The following is a 16,202-nucleotide window of genomic DNA, read 5'->3' on the forward strand; positions in this document are numbered from 1 at the left end:
GCACATGTGACCGGCTGGCGGGGCGGAGCGATGATGGCACCGCCGGTCGGTTGTGCGCGGGCGCGGAACGGCGACGGGGCAAGGTAGACATGGCGTCCCGCTGCTGGGTCCCCGCGGCTCCGGGCTCTGCTTCGCCTCAGCCCCGATTCCCCCCTCAACCCCCGTCTCCCCTCAGCCCCGATGTCCCCTCAGCCCCCATCTCTTGTCAGCCCCGATGTCCCCTCAGCCCCCATCTCTTGTCAGCCCCGACGTCCCCTCAGCCCCCATCTCCCTTCAGCCCCGATGTCCCCATAGCCCCCATCTCCCCTCAGCCCCGACGTCCCCATAGCCCCCATCTCCCCTCAGCCCCCTGGTGAAGTGCTGTGTTAAGTACAAAGCACTAAGTGGCCCCTGTCAGGGCAGACCCCCGCCACCGTGGCACCTCCGAGGGCACGATAGAGCCCTGCCCTGGGTGTGGGGAGCAGGGGGATGCGGGTTGGTGGCTGTGTGAGGGGATTGGTATGAGCTGCGGGCTGTCCACACAGGGAGAGCGGCCGCCGCTGGCTCCCAAAGGGCTCCAGGACCTGCTGAGCCATCCCTTGGCCTTGCTGGAGACACGGAGTGGGGTGTTGAGTGCAGAGGCCATGAAGATTAACCAGAACACTGTGTTGCAAGGAAAGAGGGCAACCCTGGTGCCATACACCTCTGCACATGTGCCCCGGTACGTGGCTCGTGTCCTCCTCTGATGCTCTTGCACAGTCTGATCTCACTTCTCTTTTTAAAGGGCATGTGGTAGTCAGAAAGGGTTCTGGCTTGACGGTTGCAGGGCCCTCTTCCCCGTGGGAAACACACAAGCGGAAGGAGTACTCAGAAAGGCAGGCAGTTTTGCCCTTCATGCCTGGCAGCAGACATCCCTGGCAGGTCTGTGCTCTGTGCCAGGTCTGCAGACAAAGAGAACTTCATGTGTGTGCCTATGGAAAGGGGAGAACCTGGCTGTGAGTGACCCACCAACAGCTCTCTTGTTCGTTGATGTCTTTCCCTAATGACAGTGGAAGAGCAAAACTCCAATGTGTAAAGCCAGATGGATGTTTGATTTATTAGAAGCAGGCATGAAGGCAATTTGTACAGTGCTGACCCAGGCAGCTGCAGCCTCAGCACAAAGATGCCAGTATTAGGCTTTTTGTCAGTGTCCAGGAGATGCTCTATCAATCTCAGTCGGGATGAAATGTGCCGGAACTTAGTGCTCAGTACTTTTAAAAACATCAGTCACTCTTCAGACAAAGCCACAGGATGGCCAAACTTGCTAAATTTACACAAAGAACACCAATTCCTATGTTAGAAACGGGAGAGAGGCTTGTGGAGGCCATAAATGCCAGGCTGGTGTTTCCAGGACCAGTTTATGACAATCTAATCCTCAGAGCATTTGTGGAAATCAGACTGTGGTGCTGTAGCTCAGGCAGTGATGTGGTTGTGGGTCCTCTTGCCAGGTACCACGAGTGGATGCAGTCAGAGGAGCTGCAGCGCCTGACAGCCTCTGAACCCCTCAGCCTGGAGCAGGAGTATGAGATGCAGTGCAGCTGGAGGGACGACGCAGACAGTGAGGACCTTAAACACTTCTGAGGGTGGGTGGGAGTGGGGAGCAGGTCCCTTCTGTCCTTTGAAGGACCCACAGTGGGCTGAGAGCACCCAGTGAGTGGGTTCTACTTGCTTTGAACTGGTTTTCTGTTTATAGCTGGTCTATACTCAGGAATTAGAGTGTCCGGGGCTGCTGATGTCCTTTTTATGCAGTTTTTCAAAGATTACAGTGATTTGTTTCCCACAGCTTTATGTGCTGAGCTGCTCCTGAACAGTCAAAGCTCCCCAGGTCCGATCATCATAAAAAGGTAGAAAGGAGTCATACTTTTCCTTGAGAAATTGAACTGCTCTAGAATTACCTGGTTGAGGTGTGCTGGAATTGGTTCCCTGGCTCTCCTACAGGTAATGAATCACTGCCCATAAAAGCCTGGTAGAAATATAGCGAGCTAGAAAATGCTGAGGCTGACAAAGACCTCAGTGTGGAGCATTTGTCTTAGCTGGCATTAGAAGCCTTACTCAAAGCAGCAATAATACAGATTAGATGAATCACTAGGTCTCAGTCTCTGGTGCACCAAAGAGTTCTTTGCCTGAACTTGCTGCTGAGTGAGACAAGGCAGGGAGACCTCAGACACAGGCTGGAAGTTTCCAGCCTCCTTAAATAGGCTGTTTCTAGTCTTGGTGCCTGCACCACCCTTACAAGGGGTCTGTACATCTCTATGGATGAGAGCAGGCATACTTGGTATGGGAAGCTCAATTACAAGCTCTTCCTCACTATTAACACATGGAAAACTGTTGTTCCTCTGTTCATTGTGTGCCTTTAATTTCATCCTTCAGTAATTTGTGCCCTGCAAACTCTGCTATGGTTTTGTTTTACCCAGAATGTACCTTCATTGTGCTGGACACGGAGCGGTGGCCCGGGCAGGCGGATGAGGACTGCATGGTGGGGGATGTGAACCTCTTCCTCACTGACCCTGAGGATCCAGCTTTGGCTGAGATTGAAATTATGATTGCAGGTCAAGTTCTGCTTCATAACTTGGACCTTTGTTGCCATGGCTAAAGCCAGCTGCAGGTGCTGTGTACAGCAACTTTTTAGTCTTATTGCTTTGCTGTGGCTGTTCACTCCTGAGCAGCATCCTTTGCTGGTCCCAGCTCACAGTCTCTTCTGCAAAGTGTCTGGCATGGCTGATTTGTCTCACCCAAGTGAATGCTGACTTCTGTGGCTGTCTCTTTCAGAGCCCAGCTACCGAGGCAGAGGATTTGGCAAGGAGGCAACTCTGATGATGATGTCCTATGGTAAGGGTAGCTCAGTGCGCAGGAATGGGAGTACAGTCAGGATGTGATCTAGAAGCACATATTCCCAGTGACACAGTCAGGATATTAAGGGTTGCCTCTGCCCCAGAAATTGGAGTTGTGTGCTTTCATAGATGTTGCAGCCAAGCAGGTAACAGAAATGCTTCTGATTTCTCTTGCAGGAGTGAGAAAGCTGGGGATCACCAAATTTGAGGCTAAGATTGGTCAGGAGAATGAAGCCAGCATCTGCATGTTCAAAAAACTTCATTTTAAAGAGGTAAGAGCCATTCTTCTACCCAGAGGAGGTGAGCAGAGTTACCCCTGCAGCTGGGATTGAGCTGCTTTCCCTCTGTGTGATACAGGTTGCTGTGAACAGCGTTTTCCAGGAGGTGACACTGAGGCTGGAGGTCAGTGACCAGGAAAGACGATGGCTCCTGGAACAGACAAACCACGTGAAGGAGAAGAACTACGTTGAACTGAAGCTGCCAGCTGAGGTGCTGGAGACCTGACGGACACATCCAGACCCTGGCCTTGTTTCCAGGGAGGAGCTGGATGCTGTTGTGAGCTCTGGGTGTGGAGGACACCAGTAAGCCAGCACTGAGCTTCACTGTTTTCATGTCTCTTTGGTTACTCTGTCATCTTGTCAACTTTGCACCTTGTTAAACCAGCTGGGATTACTGCCTGAAATTGGAACCTGGAGAACAGCCACTAATTCACAGGCTTGCCTAGCAATGACTCTAACCTCAACATGCTGTTCCGGCACAGCCTAAGATCACCAGCAGTTAATTGATTTCTGGTGCCACCAGTTTCTGGGCAAGCAGCACCTGCTGTTCCTTTTCCGCTGCCCTTGGAGCAGGATTCACCAGTTCAACACAGGCAGGCTCAGTATGCTCTAGCTCAGTCAGTTTTCTCTTGAATTAAAGAAATGACAAAGACCTGAGGTGCAGTGGGGCTGGTCTGCTTGCTTTGGCTGCTGTTAAAGGACAGCAGAGACTCTTTGAACCCCATTTTCTGGGGAGCAGGGGGCACTGCAGGGTCCTGGAGGTGGTCCTGAAGGTGTGTGTGTGAGCCACAGGTGGTCCTGAAGGTGTGAGCCAAACCAAAGGGCAAGTTAATATGATGAAAACTATTGATATCAGCCAACTGAGACTAGAGCAGAGCCCTGGAGGATCAATCCCTGCAAACAGGGGCACTGGCAGCTACAGGACCGGGGAGCCTGAGTTCATCAGTGAAGAGACACTGTTTGACCAGGCTGCTTTTATGAAAGCAAGGAGGAGGAGAACACAGCTCAAAGGACAAGGAATAGTGATCCCCTTCTTCCAGGAGCTCAGGACTTTCCCTGCTGAGCCTGGAGGGTCCGTTTGCTGCTCTCCAGTAAGATGAATGGGGGGAAAATCTCTCTTGCTGGGGGCAGATCTCTTTGAAGCGGGAGCTCGCCAGGTTCCGCTGTGGTGTAGCCGAGATCCGTGGTTGAAGAGGAGGCACTTGCCTGACTCCCCCTGGACAGAGCTTTTAATGCAGTTATTTAGCCTGACCCTTCCTGCCCTGCACAGCATGTTCTCCACAGCAGGGAAGCTTGCTAAGAGCAGAGGACAGAAGGTAAGGAGGATAACTGACGCTCCTGTGCGTTTTCCCACTGGAATAGCAACCGTAACGGCTAATTCTAGACCTGAAATTATTTGTTCCAATTACACAGTATCAGGTAACAGCTTCCAGATTTGCCCAGGGATGTTTTTTATCAGACTGGGGAATTTTTAGTGTTGCTGTGCGTGTATTTTTAGGGCCTGGGGGGATTTAGTTCTCCAATTTTAGTTAAACACATCTTTCCTGTGACTAATATTAAAGCCAAGCGTGGGAACAGCATATCCTGCTCTTTTAAACAACAAGTATTTAGTGTGGATTTAGTTGTAGCAAAAGCTTTGTGGTGTAACACAGTGAAGAGCAGCTCTACTTCCAGCTGGGATTACCATGACAAGGGCTACTAATCCTTGTGCTGTTGTCACCTGCAGCAGGCAGGAAAGGATTCTGTCCCCACAACCAGATTTGCAGAACCTGCCCCATGAACTGCTGCCTCTGTGCTCCTTCTGTGTCATGTTCCATCCCTCTGCCAAAGCAGCAAGGTTGGACTGGCAGGACATGGAGCTGGGGTGGGATTTGCTCCCCTAAAAAGTGACCAAGGTGGGAAAATGATTTCTTTCCCCCTCTGCTACAGGGTGAAGGGGGCACAGTGGAGCTGTGCTGCCCTCCCTGGCCCTGCCATGGCTCCTGGTGCCTGGCCCGTTGCTCCGGAGCCAGTGAGTGCCCCGCTTGGCATCCCCGGTCCCCCGGCAACACCGGGCCTCCGAGGGCCTCTGGGAAAGCCTTCTCCTGGCAACCCCAAACAAAGTTGGGTCTGTCCCGGAGGCACGGCTGTCACACGGGCTGGGGGGGGCCTGGCGGAGCTCAACTGGGTCCCCCAGGCTGCTTCTACTGGGGGAAGAGGCAAAAGATGCTCCCAGGACCCCCCCAATCTTGCCCCACGCAGGCAGCTGCTGCCCATGGCATTGCACCCTGTCCCGGGCAGGGATATCCTGCTTGTGCCAAGGGGATGAGGGTGGGAAAGGAGGGAGCAGGGGCTCACCTCCCCTCAGCAGCACTGCCACAGAGGACATGACTTTGGAGGATGAGGCAGGTTGAAATGGGGTCCCCCAGCTTCCAGTGAGTGACAGCCTGCACGTCCCTCGAGGATGCGGTGGCACTTTGTCACTTGGTTGTCATTTGAGCTGCAGATCTCTGCCACCACTTGTCTGCTTGGGTAGAGGAGCTCTTCTTCTGGGTGTTGGGAGCACAAAACAAGAGGGGCAGAGGAGGGAAAGCAAAGATGCTGGGGGGTCCACAGCACACCACAGCCGCTGCTGAGAGCACAGCCCTGCCTTGTCCCCAGGCAGCCATGGTGCCACCAGCCCGCTGGAAGGTGGCAGAGCCCTGGGGGCATCCCAGCCCCTACCTTGTGTACCACCAGCCCATTCCAGCCACGGGCCCATCACCAACCCCTGCTGAAGCAGCTGTCTGCCCTGCTTTCCTCTGCTCCCCTCCCCAGACAGGACATAGAACCATCGACTTAGGACAAACAACCCTCTTCCCCACCGATCCCCGTTGCCTTCCTCAACCCATGGTACAACCCTGGGGCTCAGGCTCACCTCAACCCCGCCCAGGGGGCAGATTTGGGCTGCCCCCAGCATTGCTGTGAGGCCAGCAGACACAGATTAGAGCCTTGCATCACCCCTCCCCACACTCCGGGGGGGATTAGAGCCCTTTAATCACCCCAAGGCATTAACCCACACTGCAACCAGCCAGTCCCTCTCTGACTCCCCCCCACCGGGTGCTGTGGGGCACCTAAACCAGCCCCAATGACCCTCACCCCTGGGAGTGTTACCTGCCTCTTCCCCAGCCCCTGCAGCACAGCAATGAGCCCCCGATGAGCCCCACAGACCCTTGGGCTGTGGAAGGATTTAGCCTTCAACCAGACATATGAAGTCAGGAAGGTTTATTCCAGTAAACAGGATTTCTCTTTAGCTTGACAGTACAACACCCGATCGCAACACATGGAAACAAAACATCCACAGGAAGAATTTCCACAAAATACATTAAAAAAAAAAACCCCCAACAAACCCCCAAAAAACAGTGTGATTGGAAAACTCTTATTTTGGAGAGGAAAAAAAAAGAGAGTCTATTGAGAAGCCTTTAAATTACACAGTGTTGGATTCAAACCCTGATCAGCTCTGCCTCCAGGAGTGAGCGGGAGCAAAGGAGGTGATTATTGCTTGCTGTGCTGGTTCTGGACACCCTCTCCTCTCCCAAAATAGCCCCAGGGGCAGGGTGCTGGGGGCTCCCCACCATGCTGGGCACCCGTGTCCCTCCCTGCAGCCAGAGGGACAAAGAGACACCATGGACGGAGCTCACCAAGGCAGGGGTCAAACGGGGCTCCTCCCAGAGGGGAACCGCTGTGGTCAGTGGCCGGGCAGGTCGGGGATGCTAAAAGTCACTAAAAGCCTCAGGTTTTGCACAGTTAGAGGGCGATGTGGGGGGCTCAAGTGGAAATGGGGTTGGTTTGGGGTGGGGGAAGAACCAGGGAACAGCAGGAAGTGTTGGGTATCAGGTCACCCCAAATCCTTGATCGCCCCCCCCCTAGATCCCCACTTGTGCCTACCAGGGTGAGCAGGCCTGGAGGAGCACCCCGGGGATGGGCCCACAGGAGGGGGCACCCCCAGCACCCTCTGCCCCATAACCTCCATCAGGACCCTGCTGCAGAGATGCTCACTGGCCACTGAGCCCCATCGCTCCAGCCAGGGTAGTGGGGAGCAGCCCTGTACCCCCACCAGGAGCCCCATGGCAGGGAGAGGAGGTGCAGGAGAGGTGGGTGCGAGGCTGGGGGGGGCCATAGGACCCTCACCCCCACCCTGGGGCCTTCACAGGTTGCTGAACAGTTCATTTTTCTTGCTCCAGTCCATCTGGGGAGCCCGCTTGCTGGTGCGCTTCTGGTGGGCCCGCTCCTTGGCCACTGCCAGCGGGATGTCAAGGTCCAGGAGGGAGCCGGATGCTGAATGGTCCTTGTCACCCTCCTGTGTGTCAGACTGGGGGGGGGGGCAAGAGGCTGTGTCAGCCCCATTGTGCCCCCCTGGGACAACCTGGACCCCACTTCCCAGCCACCGCCTCCCCCAGCATCCCCAGCCCTACCTTGCTGTGGGTGTCGCTGGAGTTGGGGGATGTGGCCAGTGGCCCGGGGCTGGACGGGCTCTCAGACACGGAGCTGGACCGTGGCTTCGTGCCGTTTTCCTGGGAAGGAGCAGGGAGCAAGCGTGAGCCAGGCAGCGCCAGCCTTGGGCTTTGGGAATGGCCCCTGGAGCAGCAAGTTCCACGCAGGGGGCTGCGAAATCTGTCCTCACACATAATCCCCTGCAAGCTCCAAGGCTCATAAATACCTCCAGTGCTGCCCATCCGGGGCGGGGAAGGATTAAACCCTGGCCTGATTGCCCTGGCTTTAGCAGGAGGAGGAGGAGGGCAGCTGCAGGGCTGGATGCTACTTCCCTGTAGCAGCACAAGGGCTCCCAGCCCTGCAGCACCATAAGGATGGAGCAGGAGGAAGGCAGAAACCTCCGTGACACTCAGCACCACAAGGAACCCCCTTTCTGGAGGGCACCAGCTCCCACCCCACAATGGCAGCCCGGGAGCACTGTGGTCCATGGTGGCATCACCATGAGGGGACACCTAACCAGGCAGGGTCCCTGCCTGGGGACTGGCACAGATGGGATGAAAACCAAGGCGAGGTTCTTACCTTCCCTACATCGCCATTGACAACTGGCTCTGGCAAGGGACCTGCAGGACAAGGACACGGGTGAGGATGAGTTTGCTCTGCCCCTCACCAACAGGCAATGCAGAGCAAGGCAAAGGCTTCATGTGGCCAAACCAGCGCTGCCCAAGGTCTGGCCAGGTCCCAGAGTTTTTAACCCACCATCACAGGCAGCCCCACAGCACAGGGGAATGCTGCTGGGCACCAGGAACATCCCCATGATGACAGCCATGACATGAAGCCCTGTGAGACACCCCATCCTCCCGGGGACCACTGTGACAGCAGGGAAGGGGCCAACGCTGAGCCAAGGCTGCGGGGGAGAGCGAAGGGCGGCTGCTGCCTGTTTGCTCCCCAAGCCATAAACCCTGCCAAAGTGCAACCCAGGGCCATAAACCCTCCTTCCCCGGAGCTGCGTGACCGTGCTTGGCCCCCAGCTGATGAGATCTCCACCTTCCAGGGTTCAGCACCCTCGGGTTTGGTGGCAAGGTGACACAGAGCCAGAAGAGGTGGCACAAACCCCGCTCCCTGCAGCACAGCCCCCAGCCTACCTGTGAGGTGCTCCTCCGAGGGCACCACCTTGCACTTCTTGAAGAACTCATCTGTGAGGACATCAACCACCAGCAGCCTGGTCTCGTCACCGCTCGCCTTGATGGCTGCCACCACGTCAGCGTGCTGCTTGCCCTCCACGCACACTCCATTCACCTGTGGGCACAGCACCACATCACTGCTGGGGCCAGGGGACATCCATCCCTCGGGACTGGGTACCAGGCATGGTACCAGTCACAGCCACCCCACAGCCCCCACAGGTACCCGCAGCCTCACAGGGATTAGCGGTGAAGCCAGCAAAACCTCATTAAAAGCAGATTTTCCTCTGAGTGATTAGCACAGGATCACACAGGCAGGGAGCAGCCTGGCAGGGCACGGACCTGGGGCTGGCGCAGGAGATGGGCAGCATGGTCAAGGCACAAAACCTTTGTGCCATGGCACGGGCCTCAGTGACCCTAAAGCTTTGTGCCAAAAGAGGCAGCAGCCCCACACCCTGGTGAGCAGCAGGGTTGGTTCTTGCCCTCACGGGTGCAATCCTCACCCCGGTCATGGCCAGTGGCAGCACTTGGGGTCATCGTACACCTTGTCCTCAGCCTGCCCCACCCCAGGGACACCCATAGGGTGCTCATGCTCCGGGCAGGCTGGATAATCAGTGCTCAGCCCCAGCCCTCTGCGGCGCTGCACCCCTGGGTGGGGACCGGCTGCACCGTGAGTCACCGGGGTCACCGCGCACCTCCTGGCGCCAGGATGCGAGGGAGCACCCCCCCACTATCGTACCTCGATGATGCGGTCCTGGGGGGCCAGCCCTGCCGCCTCAGCCGGCGAGTTGGGGTCCACGGCACGGACGTACTGCCCCGGGCGGTTCTTGTCGCTGTGCAGGTTGAAGCCGTAGCCATTGGGGCCCTTCTTCATGTGGCATAGCCGAGGCCGCAGCTCCTCCTGCAATGGGAGAAGCCAGTGGGAAAGCTGCTCCCAGACCCTCCCAACACCCAAGGACCATCAGACATCTGTTTGGGTGACACCATGTGGCTGCCTGCACCCACAGACACCTCAAGTTGGGACACAGGGTGCCAAAACATCCTATGAACCCAAGCTCTACTTAATTAGGTGTGGGGCACACTAATTGCAGTGAAACGTTAAACAAATATGTTATTATGTGTGTTGCCAGACCACACGCTTCCTTTTGGGATCAGGATTGCAATCACCAAATGAAGGTGGAAGAGGAAACACAGGTCAGGCTGCTGGGAAGCATCCTCTACCCACCCTACCTGGGAAGCTTTTGCTATAGGAGAAGTCTCAGCCACCAAGACAGGTCCCCCCACAACTCCATTGCAAACTGCAAACCCAGCCATGGGACCACCCCAAAGCACCCCACAGCCATGGGAAGGGGCACATAGGGCTTGGATAGGCAGCTGGGATCCAGATGGAGCAGCCCTAACACTGAGGCACCCCAGTGTCCCAGCAGGACCCTCTGGGATTGCAAAACAGAGAAACCAGCTCAACCGGGGCAGCGCAATGTGGGATGATCACCTCTCAAGGAGACAACACCCAGCTCATCTGCACCCGGTTTCACCCTGACCTGTGGATCCACCAGCACCTGGAGCCGGGGAACCCAAATGGGGCAGCCACAGCCCCACACCAGCTCCCCATGAGCACAGTTCCCCACACTGTGAGCAGAGGGGAGAAGCAGGAGCATCCCCAGGAGCTGCCTTCACCCATCAGGGAGTAGGATGCACAGGAAGCATCAGAGGAATCGGGCAACACAAATACCAGCACCCAAACACCATTTCTACATAATTATATATAATATGGTTTGATCCTGCCTTCGCCACCACCTCCAGGGCTTTGGTAGCGCTCTCCCAGCAGTCAAGCCTGAAATATTCCTCACCATGGAGGGGATGGTTAATATTTATTCTTCCTTCTGAGACGGTTTTTATTCCTTTGGTACCCATAGCACCACTGGGGACAAGCACTGCAGGAATTCCCCCTCCCATACCCACACTGTGCTGCTCTTTACCCCCTGTACAGGAATCTCGCTTCTTGCCATGAAATCCCCTTTGCTTCCTGATGAAAAGCCTGGTCCTTGGGGTGCCTGGCAGCACTGTGGTGGCACAGGGTCCCACATGGTCCAGGGTGATGCATTTGCAATCATTAAGCCCAACACCATGATAAAACCCCATCCAGGCTGCTGCGACTGCACCCTCCATCCACCCAGGCAGCAATCCCTGGCAAGGGACAGGGAAAACCCAAATCAAGGCCAAAACGCAGGAGCCTGGAGGAAGGCCCCGGGAAGGGGGCTCAGGCTCTGTGAGCACCGCTGCTCCCGGTGCCCTTGGCAGCACCACGGGGTTGCTCCACACCGATAGCTCGGGACAAAGACGAAGGGAGCACCCGGCAAGCAGCACTGGCAGCGCTCCCGGGCGAGGAGGAGGAGGAGGGAGGACTTCGCTCCCATCCATACCAACAAAGACCCTGCAACCCAGGCTCCCGGAGACACTGGAGCCATGGACCTGGGGGGGAACCGTGCAGGATGGACAGGGGGTCATGGCACAGAGGGAAGATCAAGCCCTCAAAGGCCACCAGTGCCAGGGCAGCCTGGCCGAGCCGTGACCTGGCCCCCACAGCATCCTCTTGCCAGGGGCTGGCAGCTCCTCCAGCACAACGTGCCAGGCTGCCCTCACCCTTCCCAAACCCCTTGTGCCAGCAGAAACCCTGTGGGCAGCCACTGTTCCTGAGAGAAAGCTATAAATGCACCCGATGCTCCAGCCCATCCATGGGACAAACACCCTGCGGTAGGGCATCCGCATCCCTCCAACACCAAGGTTTTCCTGCTCAGAGGGATCCCAAGGGACATGGACAAGCCCCACAGCTGTGGGGCTGGGAGCTGCACAGCAGGAAAACGGAAATGCTCCTAATTTCTATAAGCTTTTGCATCCTCTCCTCCAACACCAGCAGCCTGCCCGTGGTGCTGGGGCACGGATTAGCCAACAGAGCCTTACAGCCTCTGGTGGGTAGTGGGGGAAGCTGGACTCAGCCCCCAGCATGGACATCCTGTGCTGCCATGGGGGGCAGAGGGACATCTGCCCATAGAGATGTCCATGTGGGATGAGGAAATCAGTGGCATCGCATTCCTACTCCTGCCCTAGAACAGGACTTGGGCACTTCCAGACCCTTCTCCCTCCAGGCACGTGTCAGACCATCCCTCCCCAGCACCTTTGGCCACCCAGTGATGTGGGGACCCCCTGTGTGTGTGCCAGGACCCGCTCCCCATCTCCCAGCCCCACAACAGCAAGCTTTTGAAACCCCAAGAGGCAGGAAACTCCCTGCAGCCCTACAAGCAGCAACAAACCCATCGGCTGCAGCATTCCCAGCTACTCAAAGAGAAACACAACAGCTCCAAGGATGCCTGGGCCAGCAAATTCACACGGGTCCTGAAATCTGGCGCACGCATTCGGGCTTCATACAAAGGGGATGCAAAGCAGCCTCCTCGCAGCATCCTCATCACGTCCCGTTCGACTGGAGCTGCTTTTCATGCAGCTGCCTCGAGAGGAAATTTAATTCATTTCCTAATTAGACACCAGCTATTCCCAGTGCAACGCTCCCAAATGGAAGTGTGTGGGGGGGGAATCTGCTCCTCGTTATACCCCAAAACCCAACCCTGGGAGGGTTTTACAAGGAGGGATGAGCATTGGTGGCAGAGAGGGCTCTGATTTAGCACTGAATTTGCTATAGGGAAGCCTGGGGCTGGTAGTTAAAGCCTTGCCCCGGTAAGAGCAGCCCCAGCCGGTGCCTGCACTCTGATAACACCCTGTGGTTTGCATGAAGCTTTCTCAAGACACTCCTGAGCAGTTGAAGCCTCCGGAAACGCAGGCGGGGGGAGGACGAGCTGTCATGGGGCGCTGGGGACAGTCCCTGTGGTGCAGGGCCCCCGGAAGCGGGACTGGCCTTGGGCGTGTGAAAGTGTCACCTCTGTGGCTCAGCGCCGCAGGAGCGGTGCATGGGAGGCTCAACACCTCCACCCCAGCACTGGGACCCACAGGGGCCCCCTCGTATGGGGGGCTCCCAACTATGCGGGACCCAGCAGTGTTTGGGAGAGAGGTTGCATCCTGCCCAGAAGGTGGGATATGTTCACCCCTTGCACAGCCCTGGGTGCAGGTGCTGCTCTCCAAGCAGCCAGTGTCTCCAGGCTCCTTAAATAAATAAAGGCAAGTCCAGCCCAACAAAGCAAACAGAACTCTGACACATGCAGAATTCCCTCTCCCCACCATGGTGATCCCAGGGGAATCCCACTAACCCAGCGGGCTGGGATGGGGCTGATGGGGGCTGCAGGGGATGGGGCTGCAGGCACCGGCTGCCTGCCAGCGGCTGGAGAACAGGGACACCAGTGTGTTCCCAGCTTGCCATAGAGAAATCCCTTTCTGCCCGCTCCGGCTTGGCTCGCCATCCCGCCTGGCATCTTCCCACCCTGCTTGGTGGGTGCCCAGCTGGGGTGATGTCTCCAGACCTGCTCGCTTTTACTGCCCTGCGTCCAGCCACAAGATTTCCTGATACCTGTTGAGAAATCATCCAGGGCTGTGTGGCAATGTCACCCCATGTCACCCACTTCCTGCTCCTGAGCAGAGGGAAACCACTGTGGTAACTGCTCTGAGCCTGCCCCCTGAGCTTGTGGGGTATCCACAGCTGGGGTTGCCCCCTCAAAGCCCAGGGGGCATCTCCAGCTTCCCAGGCCCTTGGCATCGCTGCGGCACAGCCCCTGCGAGCAGGCAGCCGCCCCAAAGCATGTCAGGGCTCTGTCCCCCTTAGGGGCTGCACATCCTCAGCCCCTCAAGCCTGGCAGGGGGCTCGCCCGAGCTACATTAACTACATCCCTTTTACTTTTCCCAGCCCATGGAGATCTGGGAGCAGAAAGCACAGCACAGCGTCACCAGCCCCAAGGGAGTGCTGGCACTGTGATACAGGACAGCAGGCATATTCCTCCTGTGTGGGGCAACACTGCAGCCCTGTATGGGGCCAGACCCAAGGGATGCCATGGGAGACAGAGCAAGCAGGGCAGTGACAGGGACAGAGCCTGGTTGTTCCCACCTTAACAAGCCCCTGAAGGAGGTGCTGAGGCAATGCTTTAGCCAGGCAGGGATGAGATCGGTGCCCTGCAGTGGATCAGCCCAACCAGGGGCAATGGGCAGCTGGCTCAAGGCTAAAGTCTAAGAGGAGACAACTTTTAAAAAACACCTGATTCTCAGCAAAACCCTGCATGTTACCAGCTCAGGAGGCACCAAAGCCTGCCTGGGACTCAGCATCGACACCGGGAAGGCCCCACAGCACCAACCCTTCACAGATCATGTTTGGTAACAGGTCATACGAGCTCCCCAGAAGGTCCCTCACACTCCAGGGACAGCAGGAGCATGCTTCCTGGGAAAACCGTCCACATCCCTGTTGTAACAACAAACGTTATGCATTTGCTGGGTAAACAGAAAGCAGTGTTGTCTCCAGCAGCCCAGGGCGTCTCTTAGGAACCGCTCCGGGCCGGAAAGGTCAGCTATTTCTCAATTCCTCACCTTTCTGCATCACTTTATTTGTGCCACTGCTACTCCCACATGCCCCTTACAGCCAACATTCCTACATTAGTAGGTGTCTGTACACAGGGACCAACAACAGGACCAGCCCCCCCCAGCCTGGGAAAGGCTCTGCCATCTCCACTCCACAGCAGAGACCAGTCCCACTCAGAGCATGAATGATGCCAGCAACACCTGCAGCCACAAAATACCCCAAAATACCCTCTACAGCTTTTTTCTGTTGTATTTTGGAGCGGGTTAAAGCCAGCCACCCCTAACCCAGCCCCGGGCAGGGGCTCACCAGCCACTGCCCTGGCTCCCTGTTGCTTTTCTCATCCGGTTTTACCGGCCCTGCAGCACAAGGACGGGCCCGAGAGCTCCGAGACACGACGGGCTGCTCGGTTATGGGTCTGCACAGCCCCGCCTGCCCCCGCTCGCCACCCAGCGCGGCTGCTGGAGAAGAGCATTAACATAAAAACTGAATCAATAAACCAAAGGAGACGGAGCGGGGCGGGGCGCTCCCGGGGAGCCGCGCTTCAAGCAAAGCGAAAAAGAAAGAACCAAGAGTGAAACCACGCCGGGCGCCCGGGGGAGGCCGGCGCCGACACGGCGGCTGCCGATCCTGCTTGTTCGGCTGCGAGGCGACAACCGCGGCCGGTCCCGACTCAACCCCCCCGGACATCACCGCCACCCACCGAAAACTTCCCAGCGCTCTGCCTCCCGATCCCGCCCGCCCGCTTACCCGCTGCTCTCCGCTGGGCTCCCGCGCCGCGGGCTCCGCCGGCTCCGGGGGCGCCTCCTCGCCGCTCACAGGGGGCTCGGCGGCCGCCCCACCCCGCTTATGCAGCTGCTCGTCGGCCGCCGAGTCCACGACGAGGAGACTGACGGCACCGGCGGCGGCGCGGATGCGGTCCACCACCTGCTGATGGCTCTCCCGTTCCACGTTCTCGCCATCCACCTCCAGCAGCCGGTCCCCGGCCCGCAGCCCCGAGCGCTCGGCCGGGGAGCCCGGCTCCACCAGCCGGATGAACTGGCCCGGCTTGCCCTTCTCGCCGTGCAGGTGGAAGCCGTAACCGTCCGGCCCCCGCTCCAGGCGGCAGAGCCGCGCCGCGGGGACCGCGCTGCTGCTCATGGCGGGACCGGCGCCGCCGCCACCTCCCGTCCCGCCGAGCGCTCTGCGCCGCCGCTCCTCCCGCCCGCCGCTCTTATACCGAGGGGCGGGGCGATGGATGAGTGGCCACCAATGGGAGAGCGGGGCGGGACGAGAGGTGCCACAGAAGGACACGACGGGCGGGGTTATACATATATAGGGGCGTGGTTATGCAAATTATACGAGGGTTGGGGTATGTAAATGTATCCTCACGTCCCGGCCGCAGGGTCCTAGCGCCGGCAGCGGGGTCCGGACCGCTCCCCGGGGCACCTCCGGCTCGTCCTGGTACCCAACCGGGTACCGGTTGGCAGCCCCCGCTCACCGCTGATGCCCCCCAAACCCCTGGCTGTGGGCTGCTCTGCCTCCCCCCGGGGCAGCCCCGACGGGGCACAGCCCGGAGGGGTGGCACACCTCGGCCTCTCGGGGCCCGTCCTCCCTATCTTGTTGCCCGGTCCTCCAAGGCCGGTTCGAGGGGGAGGGTTGGAGAGTGCTCGGTGCTTCAAAAGTGAAATAAAAACCCCGAAGTGCGCGGGAAAGCAGCGCCGGAGGCCGCGGTCACCGGGAACTCGCTGTGCAGCGGAAATGGGAGAGCAGCCCCCGGCACCCCGAGCAGCACCCGGCCCCCCGAGCAGCACCCTGGAGCTGGGGTCTCGAGGGAAGTAGATGAGGGAAACGCTGGGAGGGAATTGCTCTGCCGCTGCCCTGCTCTGTGGCGGCCTGGGAAGCAGAAGTGGCTGCAGGGGGGGTTATAAGAGTGTGAGATCCTGGTGTCTCCAGTCAG

General features: G+C 57.9%; 2 protein-coding genes across 2 annotated transcripts; one reads left to right on the forward strand and one right to left on the reverse strand.

Moving 5' to 3' along the window:
* Positions 1-8: 8 nt before the first annotated feature.
* On the forward strand, positions 9-4,730 carry NAT9 (N-acetyltransferase 9 (putative)). Its single transcript, XM_030506169.1, has 7 exons — positions 9-83; positions 525-700; positions 1,467-1,576; positions 2,433-2,567; positions 2,788-2,847; positions 3,027-3,121; positions 3,207-4,730. The coding sequence occupies exons 2-7, from the start codon at positions 624-626 to the stop codon at positions 3,351-3,353; spliced, it is 624 nt and encodes a 207-aa protein (XP_030362029.1). The 5' UTR covers positions 9-83; positions 525-623; the 3' UTR covers positions 3,354-4,730.
* Positions 4,731-6,355: 1,625 nt separating this feature from the next.
* On the reverse strand, positions 6,356-15,450 carry SLC9A3R1 (SLC9A3 regulator 1). Its single transcript, XM_030506171.1, has 6 exons — positions 15,014-15,450; positions 9,497-9,658; positions 8,722-8,875; positions 8,159-8,199; positions 7,561-7,659; positions 6,356-7,457 (listed from the first exon to the last, which is right to left on the reverse strand). The coding sequence occupies exons 1-6, from the start codon at positions 15,401-15,403 to the stop codon at positions 7,293-7,295; spliced, it is 1,011 nt and encodes a 336-aa protein (XP_030362031.1). The 5' UTR covers positions 15,404-15,450; the 3' UTR covers positions 6,356-7,292.
* Between the last annotated feature and the right edge of the window lie 752 nt (positions 15,451-16,202).

Source organism: Strigops habroptila, chromosome 14 (assembly GCF_004027225.2).
Source record: "Strigops habroptila isolate Jane chromosome 14, bStrHab1.2.pri, whole genome shotgun sequence".
In the NCBI taxonomy this organism is placed as follows: domain Eukaryota; kingdom Metazoa; phylum Chordata; class Aves; order Psittaciformes; family Psittacidae; genus Strigops; species Strigops habroptila.

Bases quoted from the DNA above. Each gene is read 5' to 3' on its own strand.
- NAT9 (XM_030506169.1), top strand. From the start codon at position 624: ATGAAGATTAACCAGAACACTGTGTTGCAAGGAAAGAGGGCAACCCTG. The intron at 701-1,466 runs GTACGTGGCTCG...TCCTCTTGCCAG, and splicing joins ACCTCTGCACATGTGCCCCG to GTACCACGAGTGGATGCAGT. The intron at 1,577-2,432 runs GTGAGGACCTTA...TGTTTTACCCAG, and splicing joins CTGGAGGGACGACGCAGACA to AATGTACCTTCATTGTGCTG.
- SLC9A3R1 (XM_030506171.1), bottom strand. From the start codon at position 15,403: ATGAGCAGCAGCGCGGTCCCCGCGGCGCGGCTCTGCCGCCTGGAGCGG. The intron at 8,876-9,496 runs GTACGATAGTGG...CTGTGCCCACAG, and splicing joins CCCAGGACCGCATCATCGAG to GTGAATGGAGTGTGCGTGGA. The intron at 7,660-8,158 runs GTAAGAACCTCG...GCTCCTTCCCAG, and splicing joins TCAATGGCGATGTAGGGAAG to GAAAACGGCACGAAGCCACG.